Source organism: Salminus brasiliensis, chromosome 2, assembly GCF_030463535.1.
Source record: "Salminus brasiliensis chromosome 2, fSalBra1.hap2, whole genome shotgun sequence".
Classification (NCBI taxonomy): Eukaryota; Metazoa; Chordata; class Actinopteri; order Characiformes; family Bryconidae; genus Salminus; species Salminus brasiliensis.
The window spans coordinates 12,494,114-12,508,776 of NC_132879.1; the positions used below are offsets into that span (position 1 = coordinate 12,494,114).

Consider the following 14,663-nt stretch of genomic DNA (forward strand, 5'->3'; position numbering starts at 1 on the left):
TGTATGCCTTTTGGAGATTAACTTTGGAGAGCGAGGTTAACTATTCACAGTAACAAATGTTGAGCAGGGGTGCCCAAACATTTGCATGCCACTGTACCTCACTATCTTGAATGGATTTAAATGCATACTTTACGCCAAAAATGATAGAAAAACTCCTGTGAAACAATTTAAAATTACAAGTATTTACTGTAAGTTTGTCTAGAATGGAACATTGCACACCAAACCACTCTGTGTAACTTTACTTACATCTACAACCACTGAATTATACAGACACCTGAAAAAACTACTGAAAAATCTGGAATTTTCCCATTTTAATTTTTGTTCAGGAAATTGGCTCTAAAATGCACAGGACAGAAAGACATCAGGACCAGGAGTGAGAAACACTGCTCTAAGGAACAGAGGAACAGAAGTTACACTCCTTCACATTAAAGAAGCAGGAAGCATACCACCGAAATACAGTGAATACAAAACACAGCTTGCCTAAAGGAACATGGCTGAACTACAATTCTTCCTCAGTTTTGCACTACTCTGCACTTTTCTTCATACTGTTCTACACTTTGTTTTTTTAAAAATCACATTGATTAATGTCTTTCCTCATTAGAAACCCTGAGTAAAAACTAAGGCCCAGTATCTGCATATAGTGCAGTTGTTTTTTTTACTACAAACACCTTCAAAACGAAACAGCAGCATGCACAAAATAAAAAGGCCAAAACGGACTAATATAAAATATTTAAAACAATATAAAAGGAACTGTTTCATGCATTATGCTGTGAAAGAGATACAATACACAGAACGTAATTCATGAATTAAAAATCTAATTCAGTATGACAGTTTAGCACAGTCATTGCTAAATAAACTAGGAGGTGGACAGGATTCATGATCGCAGAATGATGCAAGTACTAACAAGTCCTCCCCTCAGATATGCTCTCGTGCCAAATCTGTACAAAAACAGACAGAAAAGAAAGATCATCAACCAGTACGGTACTGTGCAACAGCTTCATGCATCTGTGGAAATTTAAATTATTAAGCGCTGTATCTGGGCAGATAGTGTTTATTTGCTTTGTTAAACACTAATTCACTAACATTCACACAAAAAACAGTGTTTTTACATCACTGTGCCAATTAAAACATCCCTAAATCTCTTCTCAAGAGAGACAGTTTTATTTACACTCATCACTCGACATCCTGGTTTGGTAAATCAGTGCTTAATGATGGAAAATCAGGTGAGCTGGTGATGGAATTGAACACATCCACGCACTGGCTGGGGGTGTCCAGGAGAAATCTGGAACTGAAATTTGTCTTTAAAATGAAAAATTCTTGTTATCTACATTTGTTCTATGTTATGTGATCTGAGATCTTATAGCTGGGATTAATGCGTTTGAGTAAAATGCGTAGGTGCCAAAAATGTCTGCACAGCGTTGCACATTTAGCCTATTTACACCAAGGTGTCAGTTACACTTATTTTGTACCTAAACACATTGGTTATTGCATCTGCCATACCAACCACTTTGTAGTTTTACAGCTATAGACCATAGCTCTAGACTGTAGACTGCATAAACTGTAGTTACTACAGGAACACGTCAGGGTCGCTGCTAGTTTTGAGAGTGGGTTCATCATCCAAAACATATCCAGCATAAAGAAGCTCTGTGGTCATAAACTGAGCACTAAAGAAGCACTAGATGAGGATGAGCACAGATGAAAGGCTACAATATTTAACTGTTGAAGCTACAAGAGTTTCTAAATAAAACGGTCAGAATGTGTAAAATGTGCTGGACAGGTGGGTCAGACTCACTTGTATGCTTGTGTGTGTGTGTGTGTGGTTCAGCTGCTGCTGGTTTCTCTGTGAAGAGACTGGGCTGCTTTGTCTGATTTCCTCTTCACCAGACACTCGTTGTCTGAGTCAGTGTTTAACTCGTCACCCAGCTTTGCTTCTACATGAAGGAAATCAACAGTATGGAAGAGACAATACAGACCAATCAAATAGCTCTCTGAACGTGTGAGCTCTGTTCATGTCCTCTGCTTGACCCTTTCTGTTTTATTAAAAAATACATTTTAACAAATATTACACTGATATCAGAAAGGGTTTCAATACTGGAGCTGAAAAATAGTGGCATCATTCCATGATCAAAACTGTGCCAGGCAGCTAAAACTGGTGCTGGTATTCATCTTGACGCCTACACACAGTGTCAGAAAGCATGTTTGGGATTACTTAACGTGGTTAAAGTGTGTGAGGGTTAAGCTATGACATTTACAGAATGCTAAAATGAGAGATATTAGCTTCCATTACTTGTTCGTTACATGTGGGGAAAATAAACTTTATATCTGCTACCAACATTACTTCACTTGACTATAGCTGGGGGACCTTTCCTGGGCCTTTCCTGGAGAGCTCCTTGGTGTGCTTGTAGAAAAGATGGGGACACCCCATGACAACTAATTTTAAATATTTAACAAGACCTAGACAACGACCAGGACTTCAGGAACAGATGATCTAGAGTCCTGATGTTTATTTTGACAGCAAGGTTTTCCTCCTTGTTCAGCTTGCTCCTTCTTTTCACATGGCAGATGCATAAACCTTGTCATCAACTGTGGCAAGAGCCACCTGTAGATCCTGTGATGGAATTTTAGGATTGTTTGAGACTTTACTCTTTGGATCTGGCCTTGGTGATAACAAGCATTTCAAACAATCAAGAGCATTTCTTTCTAAGCATGTTCTAATCATCTGTGGTTAATGTGCTGCACACCATTCTAATTGTAGACAACTTAAGCAGTAATAAATGTGGGGGTGTCCTAACTTTTTCTTCAGCTTTTCTAAAGCATTAATAACAACTTGGCAGCACATTTTCCTAGACTTACCTTTTTTGGGTGGGTCCTTTTCACCATTGGTCCGTTTCGCACATTTATTTTTCACCGGTACTGCCTTTGCTCGCTTCACCAAAGATTCGTCATCAGAGCAGACATCTAAGAAGAGTGTGATGTGTAATTCCGACATAGAGATTTCCCTTTACATTTTAGTGTTTGCCGAGCTGCCAAAACACCTCATTTACAATGGGGAAAAAAAGTATTTGGTCAGTCACCAATTGTGCAAGTTCTCCCACTTAAAAAGATGAGAGAGGCCTGTAATTGACATCATAGGTAGACCTCAACTATGAGAGACAAAATGAGAAAAACAATTCAGAAAATCACATTGTCTGATTTTTAAAGAATTTATTTGCAAATAATGGTGGAAAATAAGTATTTGGTCAATAACAAAAGTTCATCTCAATACTTTGTTTTATATCCTTTGTTGGCAATGACAGAAGTCAAACATTTTCTGTAAGTCTTCACAAGGTTGGCACACACCGTTGCTGGTATGTTGGCCCATTCCTCCATGCAGATCTCCTCTAGAGCAGTGATGTTTTCGGGCTGTCGGCGGGCAACACAGACTTTCAACTCCCTCCAAAGGTTTTCTATGGGGTTGAGATCTGGAGACTGGCTGGGCCACTCCAGGACCTTGAAATGCTTCTTACGAAGCCACTCCTTTGTTGCCCTGGCAGTGTGCTTGGGATCACTGTCATGCTGAAAGACCCAGCCATGTTTCATCATAAATGCCCTTGCTGATGGAAGGAGGTTTGCACTCAAAATCTCACAATACATGGCCCCATTCATTCTTTCATGTACACGGACCAGTTGTCCTAGTCCCTTTGCAGAGAAACAGCCCCAAAGCATGATGTTGCCACCCCCATGCTTCACAGTTGGTATGGTGTTCTTTGGATGCAACTCAGCATTCACTCTCCTCCAAACACAGCGAGTTGTGTTTGTACCAAACAGTTCTAACTTTGGTTTCATCTGACCATAAGACATTCTCCCAATACTCTTCCAGACATCAAAATGCTCTCTAGCAAACTTCAGACGTGCCCGGATATGTACTGGCTTAAGCAGGGGAACACGTCTGGCACTGCAAGATCGGAGTCCCTGGCGGCGTAGTGTGTTACTGACGGTAGCCTTTGTAACGTTGGTCCCAGCTTTCTGCAGGTCATTCACTAGTTCCCCCCCCCGTGTGGTTCTGGGATTTTTGCTCACCGTTCTTGTGATCATTTTGACCCCACGGGCTGAGATCTTGCGCGGAACCCCTGATCGAGGGAGATTAGCAGTGGTCTTGTAGGTCTCCCATTTTCTGATTATTGCTCCCACAGTAGATTTCTTCACACCAAGCTGCTTGCCTATTGCAGATTCAGTCTTCCCAGCCTGGTGCAGGTCTACAATTTTGTTTCTGGTGTCCTTCGACAGCTCTTTGGTCTTCACCATAGTGGAGTTTGGAGTGTGACTGTTTGAGGTTGGGGCAGGTGTCTTTTATACTGTTAACAACTTCAAACAGGTGCCATTAATACAGGTAATGAGTGGAGGACAGAGAAGCCTCTTAAAGAAGAAGCTATAGGTCTGTGACAGCCAAAAATCTTGCTTGTTTGTAGGTGACCAAATACTTATTTTCCACCATTATTTGCATATAAATTCTTTAAAAATCAGACAACGTGATTTTCAGAATTGTTTTTCTCATTTTGTCTCTCATAGTTGAGGTCTACCTATGATGTCAATTACAGGCCTCTCTCATCTTTTTAAGTGGGAGAACTTGCACAATTGGTGACTGACTAAATACTTTTTCCCCCACTGTAGCTAATTAAGGGTTCATGAGCTAGAGATGTATTAGAGGATGTGTTAAACCAGGACCAAGGTTGGAAATCACGGATTTAACCTAATATTTTTAGTTTTCTTGGTGTCAAACTACCTTTTAAAAAGTAAACATATGAAAAGGACCATACTTCAAGAAACTTTTTTGTTTTTCTGATGGAAATTATGTTCTGAACATGTGTCAGCGCTTATGCCATGTACACACTAGACGACTACCTGATTTAGATTCAGTAAGCTCTTGATCACGTCGTTCTGTATTTCACCCATAACAACCGAGCCAGCGCGGATTTGCCTCCAAATATTTTGCCTGTTATCTTCAAAAACTCTTGACGACTCGAAATTCATGGTTAAAATCACGTAGTGTGATCCCAGCATTAGACAGCTGCATCACTCAAGAGTCTCTACGATATTAACCCAGGTGATTAAGTTAAATTTTACTCCTAAACTATTCTCCTGCTTATGTCTTCACTAACAAGATGTTTAGTCTTTTCTCTGGCTAGAGTCAGATCTTCTAACACATTCACTAGACTCAAATAGCATAATTTGAGCATGGCTAATAATGGGGCACTCTTACCTGCTGTCGCTCTGCCTCTCGCAGGCTTACTGTGCTGTTTCAGTCTCTTTACTTTGTGACTCAACGGCTCCTCATCCGAGCTATCTGCTTCACTCTTAACATCTGCGGCAGAAGATGCAGTGTGATTACTCAAACATAACAATGCAACCTGTAGGCAACAACCACTACCATCTGTTCAAAAACTGACATTGATGCATCACAAAGCTGAAAGAATTCTGCATGGAGGAGTAGGAAAGAAGCATGCATTTCTATTCATGTTTAGTTATATTACCTCCATCTCTCAATATGTTCAAATGAAGATCAAATGCCTGGATGTTTGAATATATTAAAGACAAGGGTTTTGAAGGGGTTTCCTAATTGCTATGCCATGATTGTATGCACCCAAAACTATAAAACAGGCTAATGTTTCAAAACTATATTGAAATCTGAAGTCTGCAGCTCATCTTCTCCTGCTTTTTCCATTACTAATAAGGTGGCTTTTTAATGTCTCCGTCCAGAGTCAGATCTTCCAGTACATTCATTAGACACAACAGGCATGATTTGATCTTGGATCAGCATGGCTAATAATGGGGCACTCTTACCTGCTGTTGCTCTGCCTCTCACAGGCTTACTGTGCTGTTTCAGTTTCTTCACTTTGTGACTCAACGGCTCCTCATCCGAGCTTTCTGCCTCACTCTTTACACCTGCAAAAAATGATGCACAGTGTGATTACTCTAAAAAATGCAGCCAGTAGCAACAATTATTACCTCCACACTTCACAGTTTCAGAAATCAGATAAATAAAGTGACAAGTATGTAGTTGTTATGTAGTTATAGCTTCATTTTGTAACCCAATGTTTATTAGTCTGTTATTATTCTTAACACAGAAACTACTATGGATTACTTGGTAGCAGTTTAGCATATTCAGTGGAGCCCCACAGGGTTCTATTGTAGGGTCTATGAAACTGATATTTATTCAGAAAGAACTGCAGTTAAGAGGGTGAAAAACTGAGGTGTAGTGAGTTTAAGAAGTTATTTTAAGCCTCAGTCTAGAGTGAATAAACTTGCCGGAGGCACCGTGGATATTACCTGCTCTGGCTGTGCCACTCTGCTTTTGTGTGTGTGTGTGTCCCTGCGTAATCATGTCAATAACGTCTCTTTTAGACATCCGCTTAAGCAACACCACCGCCTGCTTCATCTCCGGCTGTCTGTTCTTCTTCGCCAGCTGAACCAAAGGCTCGTTGTCTGAGCTGTCACGAGAGGGTGCTGTGAGACAGCGGGAGATAATTCGTAAAATATGAAATTTGTGATGTTATTTTATAGTTGCCATCGAAACAAAAGCCTGTGTCTCTATTTTGTCATTAGTTTTCCATTTTAATACACACTTTGAAAACATCTGCAGTCTTTTACATCGTGTTAAAGTTTTATAATTAATAGACCAATACAAACGATCCAAAATGACTTGAAATTAAACCGTTTCTCACTTCTTCTTCTGTAAAGTTAGAAAATACATGGTCTTGTTCCACCATTTGTACAGTTATAAAAATTATATGTTCAACTGCACTGTCAAATGAGTAACCTACCTTTTCTCTCTGTGGCTTCTTTCTTAGGGCGCCCCCTCTTTTTAGGTGTTGTGCTCTCAGGTGTGGATTGTGCTGAAGCCATTCTCCTTGTTTCCTCTTTACCTAAAGGTTGAACTAGACTGCTTATTCATTTCCATTACAAGTAGCTCCACAATCTGCCAATTTACAGAAGCTGAACTGAATTTCCCAAAATAACTCGGAATTCAGTCAATGCTTGTGATAAACCAGGCCTGATCAATTATTCAATAGATTACCCTTTGGAAATGGGTAAAACTGGGCTGCAGAAATAATAATAACAACTGATATCACAGGGTCCTCTTTTGTTCTCAAAACAGCCGGGTGGAGATTTTGGTCCATGACAATGCCTGCAGAATTATCAGGAGCTCTTTTACACTGTCAATATTACATTCCACCACATCCCTAAGGTGCTCTACTGGATTCACCTGGTCTGCAACAATACTCAAATAGGCTGTGGGACTGGAGCAATGGCTGACTGGTATTAACAGGCCCAAAGCAAGCCAAGAAAACATTTCCCAAACTATTACACCACCTCAACCAGCCTGTTAACACAAGGCAGGTTGGGTCCATATATTCATGCTATTGGCTCCAAATTCTGACCCTGTTATCTGTGAACCTGGAGAAATCGAGAGCCATCAAACCAGGCTACACTTTTTCAGTCTTCAACTGTCCAGAATTAGTGAGCCTGTGCCCACTGCAGCCTCAGCTTTCTGTTCTTGGCTGACAGAAGTGAAACCCGACTGGTCGTCTGCTGCTGTAGCTCATCCGCCTTAAGGTTGGACATTGTGTCGTGCAGTCTGAGATGCTTTACCAAGTTGTTATCTGGGTTACTGTAGCAGTATAGGTAAATTAACCGTTGTACTCTCCCATCAACAATGTGTTTCTGTCTGCAAAACTGCCACTTACTGGATGCGTTTTTTATTACTGCACCTTTCATAACTCTAGAGACTGTTGTGCTGAAAATGCCAAGATCAGCAGTTCTAGAAACATTCAAACAAGCCCATCTGATACCAACAATTATGGCACACTTAAATCCACTGAGAGCATATTTTTTCTCCCATTTTCCCCCAATAGATGTATCATAAAGTAGCTGTATTCACTCAACAGAAGGGATGTCAGGTCACGATTGGTCGAATAATGCAAATGTTTCATCTATGTTACCTTTTCGTCCTCTTTTCTGGGTGGCCTTGGCTTGTGATGGTGATGACTGTCTGAGCTTGGAGACTTTTGCTTCTGTTTGATGCTTTCTTGGACTTTTGGGTTTGTTGGAATCTGCATGTTTGAAACAAATTTTTAACTGGGAAAAACAACACCACAACAAATTCACAACAAATGACCAAATTAAAAGAAACACAATGAAAGGTGTATTTTTGTATTAGCAAGATAAACAAATGCATTATTACAAACCAATCACTGCAGTTTCCTCTGTGTCTGGTTTCTTATTCTTTCTCTTTTTCATCAGTGTCAGGACTGGCTCATCATCCTCCGAATCCGAGACCTCTTTTTTATCTGGTAAAATGAAAAGCATATACAGTACCAGTCAAATGTTTGGTTACAGCTTCTCATTTAATGTTTTTCTTTTTTTTGTACAATTAATACTGAAGTCATCCAGACTATCAATGAACACTTAAGGAATCATATATTTAACTTAAAAGTGTTAAAGAAACCAAAATACCTATTTTTTCGGATTTACTTAAATAAATCAAAATGAAAATGGTCAAAATGTTTAAGCTTGGTGGTTTTTCACCTCTGCACTATGCTTTTTTTTCAGGATGTTTGGTCTTTGAAATCTGCAGTGTTGAAAGCAATATCTTACCTGTTCATTTTTAAATTCAAAATGATGTTCACTGCAAATGTTCACCAACTAAAAGGAACACAGTGAAAATTATGTTCTGTTTCAGGAAGATAAACTAATGACAACTTACCCAGCACTGCAGTCTCCTCTTTGTCTGGCTGCTTTTTCTTCCTCTTCTTCATCAGTGTCAGGAGTGGTTCATCATCCTCCAAATCTGAAAGCTCCTTTGTATCTGGTATAAAGAACAGAAATAACCATCCAACTTTCCATGCACTTTCATTTTTCCGGTTGCACCAAGGTGTAATGATCACACCTTCACTGTTGAACATTCTATAGCCTACATGTATGATACTACTAATTTTAGTACTTTAGTTACTAACTTTAGTTTTTAATTTATAGTCCTTGACTCAAGTTATGTTCCACTGAAAGCAGACTGTATCAATAATAGTTTTTTTTGTTAGTGCATCCATTAAAAGCATAAACAAAAAGGCAAATTAAAATCATCAGTGATCAGGAGATCAAAGAGATTCATAACAGACCACCACCATAAATACAATACCATGTAAATCTGCCTGACAGTACATTTGCAGATGAGAAGCTAACATAGATTAATCTATGTTTCATATAACATCCTCAAACATGTCTGGTCACTAAATTTTGCAGGTACACCCACTCAGCTGATGAACCAATATATTAAAATAAATTATATTAAAAAGGCACATTCTGACTGGCTTGGACTAGTATCAGGAGTATCATGACAAACATCTTGAAAAGGATGTTAGGGTGCATTAATACAGAATTTAATACTGAGCATTTTACTACGGTGTCAAATGAGCCCTTGTCAAATTGCTCTTATGTTGGACCGCTAAGCTTTATTTAGTGTAGGTTATCCAAAAGTCAATAAATGGTGGGTTATGTTAAACATTGGGGTAATTTTATACTGATTCCATTATTTTTTTCATATAAAATAAGGCAGATTTCTCTAGTGTTAATGTACTTTCCTGTTTATATAACCTTGGAGATTGTTTTGGGACAATGGATTGATAACAGTCTGGTCCTGCTTGTCACTGGGAGAACAACGAGAACAAATGGCAATCTGTAAATATCCTCGATAAAATCCTTCCTTACTTACTTGAATATTTCCCTCTTTTACACTCCCAAACATTTGAGACTCCCAAACCACACTAATAGAACTCTGCTCTCCACTAGGGCGGCAAACAAATATTTTAGTAATTTAATTTATTGATTACTAAAACAATTAATTATTTGGATTAGTAATTGCTCAGTTCAAAATAACTTGCATGTAAATTCAGCTGCAGGCTGTTTTATTGATTTGCTAACTAACAAAGAAGACAATAAAGACGAATAATATTAAAAAATTCACAATTTTAATGAACATTTCTGCTTAAATCGAAGGATGTGCAGCAATAAAATAAAGTACTAAGTAATTAAATGAGTAATTTAGTAATTAATAATTAGTAATTTAAAAAGACAGTCATTTTAGGTGTTAGTCTGAAGGCATTTTGTGTTACTGCTACTTTAGTTTTAGAGACTTTTATTTTGTATTGGTGACTTTAATTCTGAAATATGATGTTACTGCTTCCTCTAAATTCTGACTCATCTCAGGTGGCCTTTTACTCTTCATCATTTTACTCAAAGGCTCATCATCGTCTGAGCTGTCCCCAACCGACTCTGCAAAGTTCCACACAGTAACAGAGTAAAGAACAGCTCCCCCAAAAGCATGCCTTCATGTCTAATAATGCCAGCAGGTGTGCGGCAACAACTGGCAGGGCCTACTTTAGATTATAGTAAATGGGATTATAGTAAATGCAGAGCTGAAACCCTTCATTATGAAGTTTGGAGCCCATTACCATCTCTGGGTTGAATGTCAGTCATGTCAGCTGCTGCTCTTGGGACCTACAGCTGGGAGGACGTGGTGGTCACTGTGGTGGTGGTCACATGATGTTACTGCAGATGTGTGGCTGTGTTCGTTGGTTGTTGCCTTAAGACTCTTGTGTTACAATATTAACAATACCAGCTTTACTCCCACGCTTAGTGGATTAATCGACAAAGTTGAACTATAACTATGTAGAATACAGTTTTATCGCCGCTGTAACTTTATGCAGTAAAAATGCTGTAAATCTGGACGCAGAGCTGCTCAGTCCGGATATCCAGATTTATGGCATTGTTACTGTATAAAATAACAGTAACACTGTATTCTACACAACTATAGTTAAACTTTGGCAATTAATTCACAGTTCACATGTCCTGAATTATGGAGGCGTATAATTTTAGCTAATTCCACTAATTCTAGCTCTCAAACAGAGCACTGGTATAATGTATAACATGCATTGGCCCATTAGCATGCAGAATTTGACTGGCTTTTACTGATGGCACATGTACAGATACCACCACAGTAAGGGAAGTGGTGAGGCTACAGTAAGGACAGTTATCATACTGTTAATATTTTGTTTCACTACATGCCTATTTATAATCAACCAAACTAAGCCAACAGAGTCCTTAAAAAAAGGTTTGGAAGGATGCTCACCGCTCTCTTGATGTTTATCTGAGCTTGCAGGTGGAGAGTCTTTAGACTTGGTCAGATTGCTTCGAGGCTCATTATCTGAGCTGTGTCCAGGTGACACTAAAATTAACAAACAGATGAAATAAAAAAAGAAAATGGTTTTAAAAAGCATTTCAAGCATCTGCTGATGGTCAAAGAGTTTAGTTTTAAAGCACACATACTACAACTAGACATGATCAAACTCTTTCCTGCCTCCATTGGAGTGTGTGTTATGTTTTTAAAATGCTTTAATTTTTAACAAAACTAAAATTCATGGACATCAAAAAGGTCGGGATTCTGAAACAACCTACTTTATAAGATAATCAGTTCTCACTTCACTTCTCACTATCAGTGGTTAATAAATGTAATGGTAATGGTCTACAGAGCCATTATTAAAAGTGTAATTTCAGAATCCTGCCCAGTAATATCCTCATTTTAGGTAATAATAATAAAAAATAAATAATAACAGCAATTAATTACGATTTAGAAAATAAACGGAAGGGTTTTGTTTACAAAACATGTCAATCAGGCAAAATCCAGTATTAAGCAGCATATTACTAGAAGACCTATTTTTACCCAATAAAAAGATTTGCTTGTATTATTAATTCTTCAAGAAATACTTTTATTTTGTTATACCATTAACATAATAGTATCATACATGCACATGTATACCATACATCACAACAGTTAGGGTTGCCTCTGTCTGTCCAATAGTAGAAGAGTCAAGGGGGAAATAGCCCCTTCTATTAACTACCAGACCAGACCAGAGGGTCCAGTATAATCCTAACTTTGTCTTACGTGCTTCCTCTAAATTCCGACTCCTCTCAGGTGGCCTTTTACTCTTCATCATTTTACTCAAAGGCTCATCATCGTCTGAGCTGTCCCCAACCGACTCTGCAAAGTTCCACACAGTAACAGAGTAAAGAACAGCTCCCCCAAAAGCATGCCTTCATGTCTAATAATGCCAGCAGGTGTGCGGCAACAACTGGCAGGGCCTACTTTAGATTATAGTAAATGGGACCCTTTAGATTCCAGTCAAGATTAGTGATTAGCAAAGGCCTCCTTTGAGGGGGAATTCCGCTGATTCTGATGATATTTTCTGCTTAATTTTGTATTTAGCTTTTCTTCTGGGGTGGGTTTTGTGGGAAATGGTTCACTTCAGAAAAACTCCCGAAAAGCTACATGATAGAAAAAGAGGCACGAAGAGGTTCCTTCCAGGTGGCTGGGTTTAGTAGTGTCTAAGCTTAGAGGTATCTTTGAATTTTAGTCTATTCAGACTAACGAAGGTAATTCTTGAGTCGCTCTAGATAAGAGCTTCTGCTAAATGCCGTAAACGTAAATGGTGTGATGTTTGCTTTCGAAATTTGCCAGGGTTTGATTGAATCCATCGCTCCCTCTACCCTGCACCACTGGCTGCAACACAAGCCCAAAGCATGATGGATTCACCCCTGTGCTGCGTTTCCAAACAGTTGGACAGGTGTTCTTCTCATGAAAGTCTTTTTTTTTTCTTTGCTCATCGCATTTTAAAAGTTATCCATGTTACCTTCATCAGTCCACAGCTTTTCTGAGGCCTTATTTGTGCAGATGATGCTGCACAGTAGAGCAGTGCACCACCGACCAATATCTTCCATACCTCAATTTGATCTCCATGCCCCAACTGACTGGCCTAGACCAAGACTTTGAAATACTGAAGACTTAAGCATCCCTTTAACAAAGTGACATGATGGCTAAATATGATGCAAGCATTTAAGGTGATGTATCCCTTTAACCCAGGCAAATGGAGGCTTGGTATGACGTGAGCATTAACAGAAAGGTAGGAGCAGGCCTGACCAGTGCTACTAAGCTGAAGCACCTCTGATCACATTGTTAAGCACATTTCAGACACAACCACCTCTAAAATCACTGTTACAGTAGAATGCAGAGCTGAAACCCTTCATTATGAAGTTTGGAGCCCATTACCATCTCTGGGTTGAATGTCAGTCATGTCAGCTGCTGCTCTTGGGACCTGCAGCTGGGAGGACGTGGTGGTCACTGTGGGTGGGAGTCCTAAGGAACTTGGTGTCTTGGTTTAAAAATCCAGGGAATTAAAAATGGACTAGCTGCTCCACAGCATCCTCCAGTCCACCTCAGGCCATCTGCCCTGCAGCTGCAAGAGGGCTACAAACACACACTTTCAGCAACACATCCAGCTGTAACTACAGTAGCAAACGCAGAGGAAACCGTACAGTCTGACCTGGTTCCCAGTGAGTGACCAGCAGGTTATCTGTAGGTTTGTAGCCCCCCCGAGTGCAGGGTTTGCAGTCCGGCCTGATGCAGCTGTAGCAGCCTGCTAGTCCCTTAGCTTCTCCTCCTGCACACTGCCGCCGGAACCAGGCGAGGAAGCTCCGCTGAAGGGTCAGTATTTTCTCATTAAAATCCAGTCTATAATTGATAACTCACTCCCTGGTTAGCAATAAGCTCCTCGTCTGTCTTCTAAATACAGTAAAAGTTGCTGCATGAGCGGCCAAACACTGGCGCCACATATTCAAAGAGTGCGTTGGGGCGCGTGCGACTCCGCAGCATTTGCGCAGCAGGAACATTTTCCTTTAATATAAAAAATAGATATAGTTTAAGATTTGGACCATTATTCTGTTAAGCAAGGCAAAAGCAAAGAAAAAAAGTTTTAAAGTATACATAAAGCAAGCATTACAGTGTTTTCTGCTATTATTTTACATTTCCAATTGGAAAATAAAATACTACTAATAAAATATTATTATTATTAATAATAATAATAATAATAATAGTAACACATTATTATTATAACCATATATATATATATATACATACACATATTGGTGTAATTAAATGGTTATATTAAGATTCTGTGGCACATTTGTACTTAAGACTGTCATAATACTACTAATATTAAAATAAGGGCAATACAAACATAAGTACTACATAAAGTCAATGCAGATTTCTAGTTCCATAATTCATAAATATTTAAGTAACGTAATACAAGGCTTCTCACTCGACTGACTAATACTAATACCAATCACTAATAATAGTAAAGCAGCAATGCTAATAAATTAAAAAAAAGGAGAAATGTAGAGAAATGTGAGCATGTTTAATGCTCATATTAAGATTCTATAACACCCCCCTCCCCCTCCCCCAAATCAGGAGTGTCATGTGGTAAGAAAAATAAATAAACTGATAAAATAAAATAAAATAAAATAATACCACTGCCCAGCCAATAAATACAATACAAATGGTTTTGTTCATATAATTTATGTTGGAAAAAAAAGAGTCAATGTAAGACAAATACTTATATAATTTACAGTACACATATATTACATTTGTTTTCCCATAAAGAAAAAAGTCCTCATAATAAGAGCAGGTTCAGTGGATCACTGAAATCATTATCAACTTATCCTCTTGCACTCTGTACACAGCATGATCCTCAGGTCTTACAGCTTGATCTCCTAACCCAACATTACAACAGTGCTTTGTC

The 14,663-nt window shown here is 38.9% G+C and overlaps 1 protein-coding gene across 3 annotated transcripts; it reads right to left on the reverse strand.

Annotated features, from left to right (window-relative positions):
- Positions 1 to 296: 296 nt before the first annotated feature.
- LOC140544316 (uncharacterized) lies at positions 297 to 13,725 on the reverse strand. 3 transcript variants are annotated; one of them, XM_072667809.1, is made up of 14 exons: positions 13,410 to 13,725; positions 13,136 to 13,333; positions 11,975 to 12,070; positions 11,162 to 11,257; positions 8,744 to 8,845; positions 8,226 to 8,327; positions 7,980 to 8,090; positions 6,801 to 6,902; positions 6,307 to 6,483; positions 5,821 to 5,922; positions 5,240 to 5,341; positions 2,854 to 2,958; positions 1,793 to 1,931; positions 297 to 938 (listed from the first exon to the last, which is right to left on the reverse strand). In XM_072667809.1, exons 2-13 carry the CDS (start codon positions 13,158 to 13,160, stop codon positions 1,822 to 1,824), a joined length of 1,230 nt encoding a protein of 409 aa, XP_072523910.1. In that variant the 5' UTR covers positions 13,161 to 13,333; positions 13,410 to 13,725; the 3' UTR covers positions 297 to 938; positions 1,793 to 1,821. The 3 variants fall into 3 exon arrangements, with proteins under 3 accessions (XP_072523910.1, XP_072523918.1, XP_072523925.1); XM_072667817.1 differs by lacking the exon at positions 11,975 to 12,070; XM_072667824.1 differs by lacking the exon at positions 2,854 to 2,958.
- Between the last annotated feature and the right edge of the window lie 938 nt (positions 13,726 to 14,663).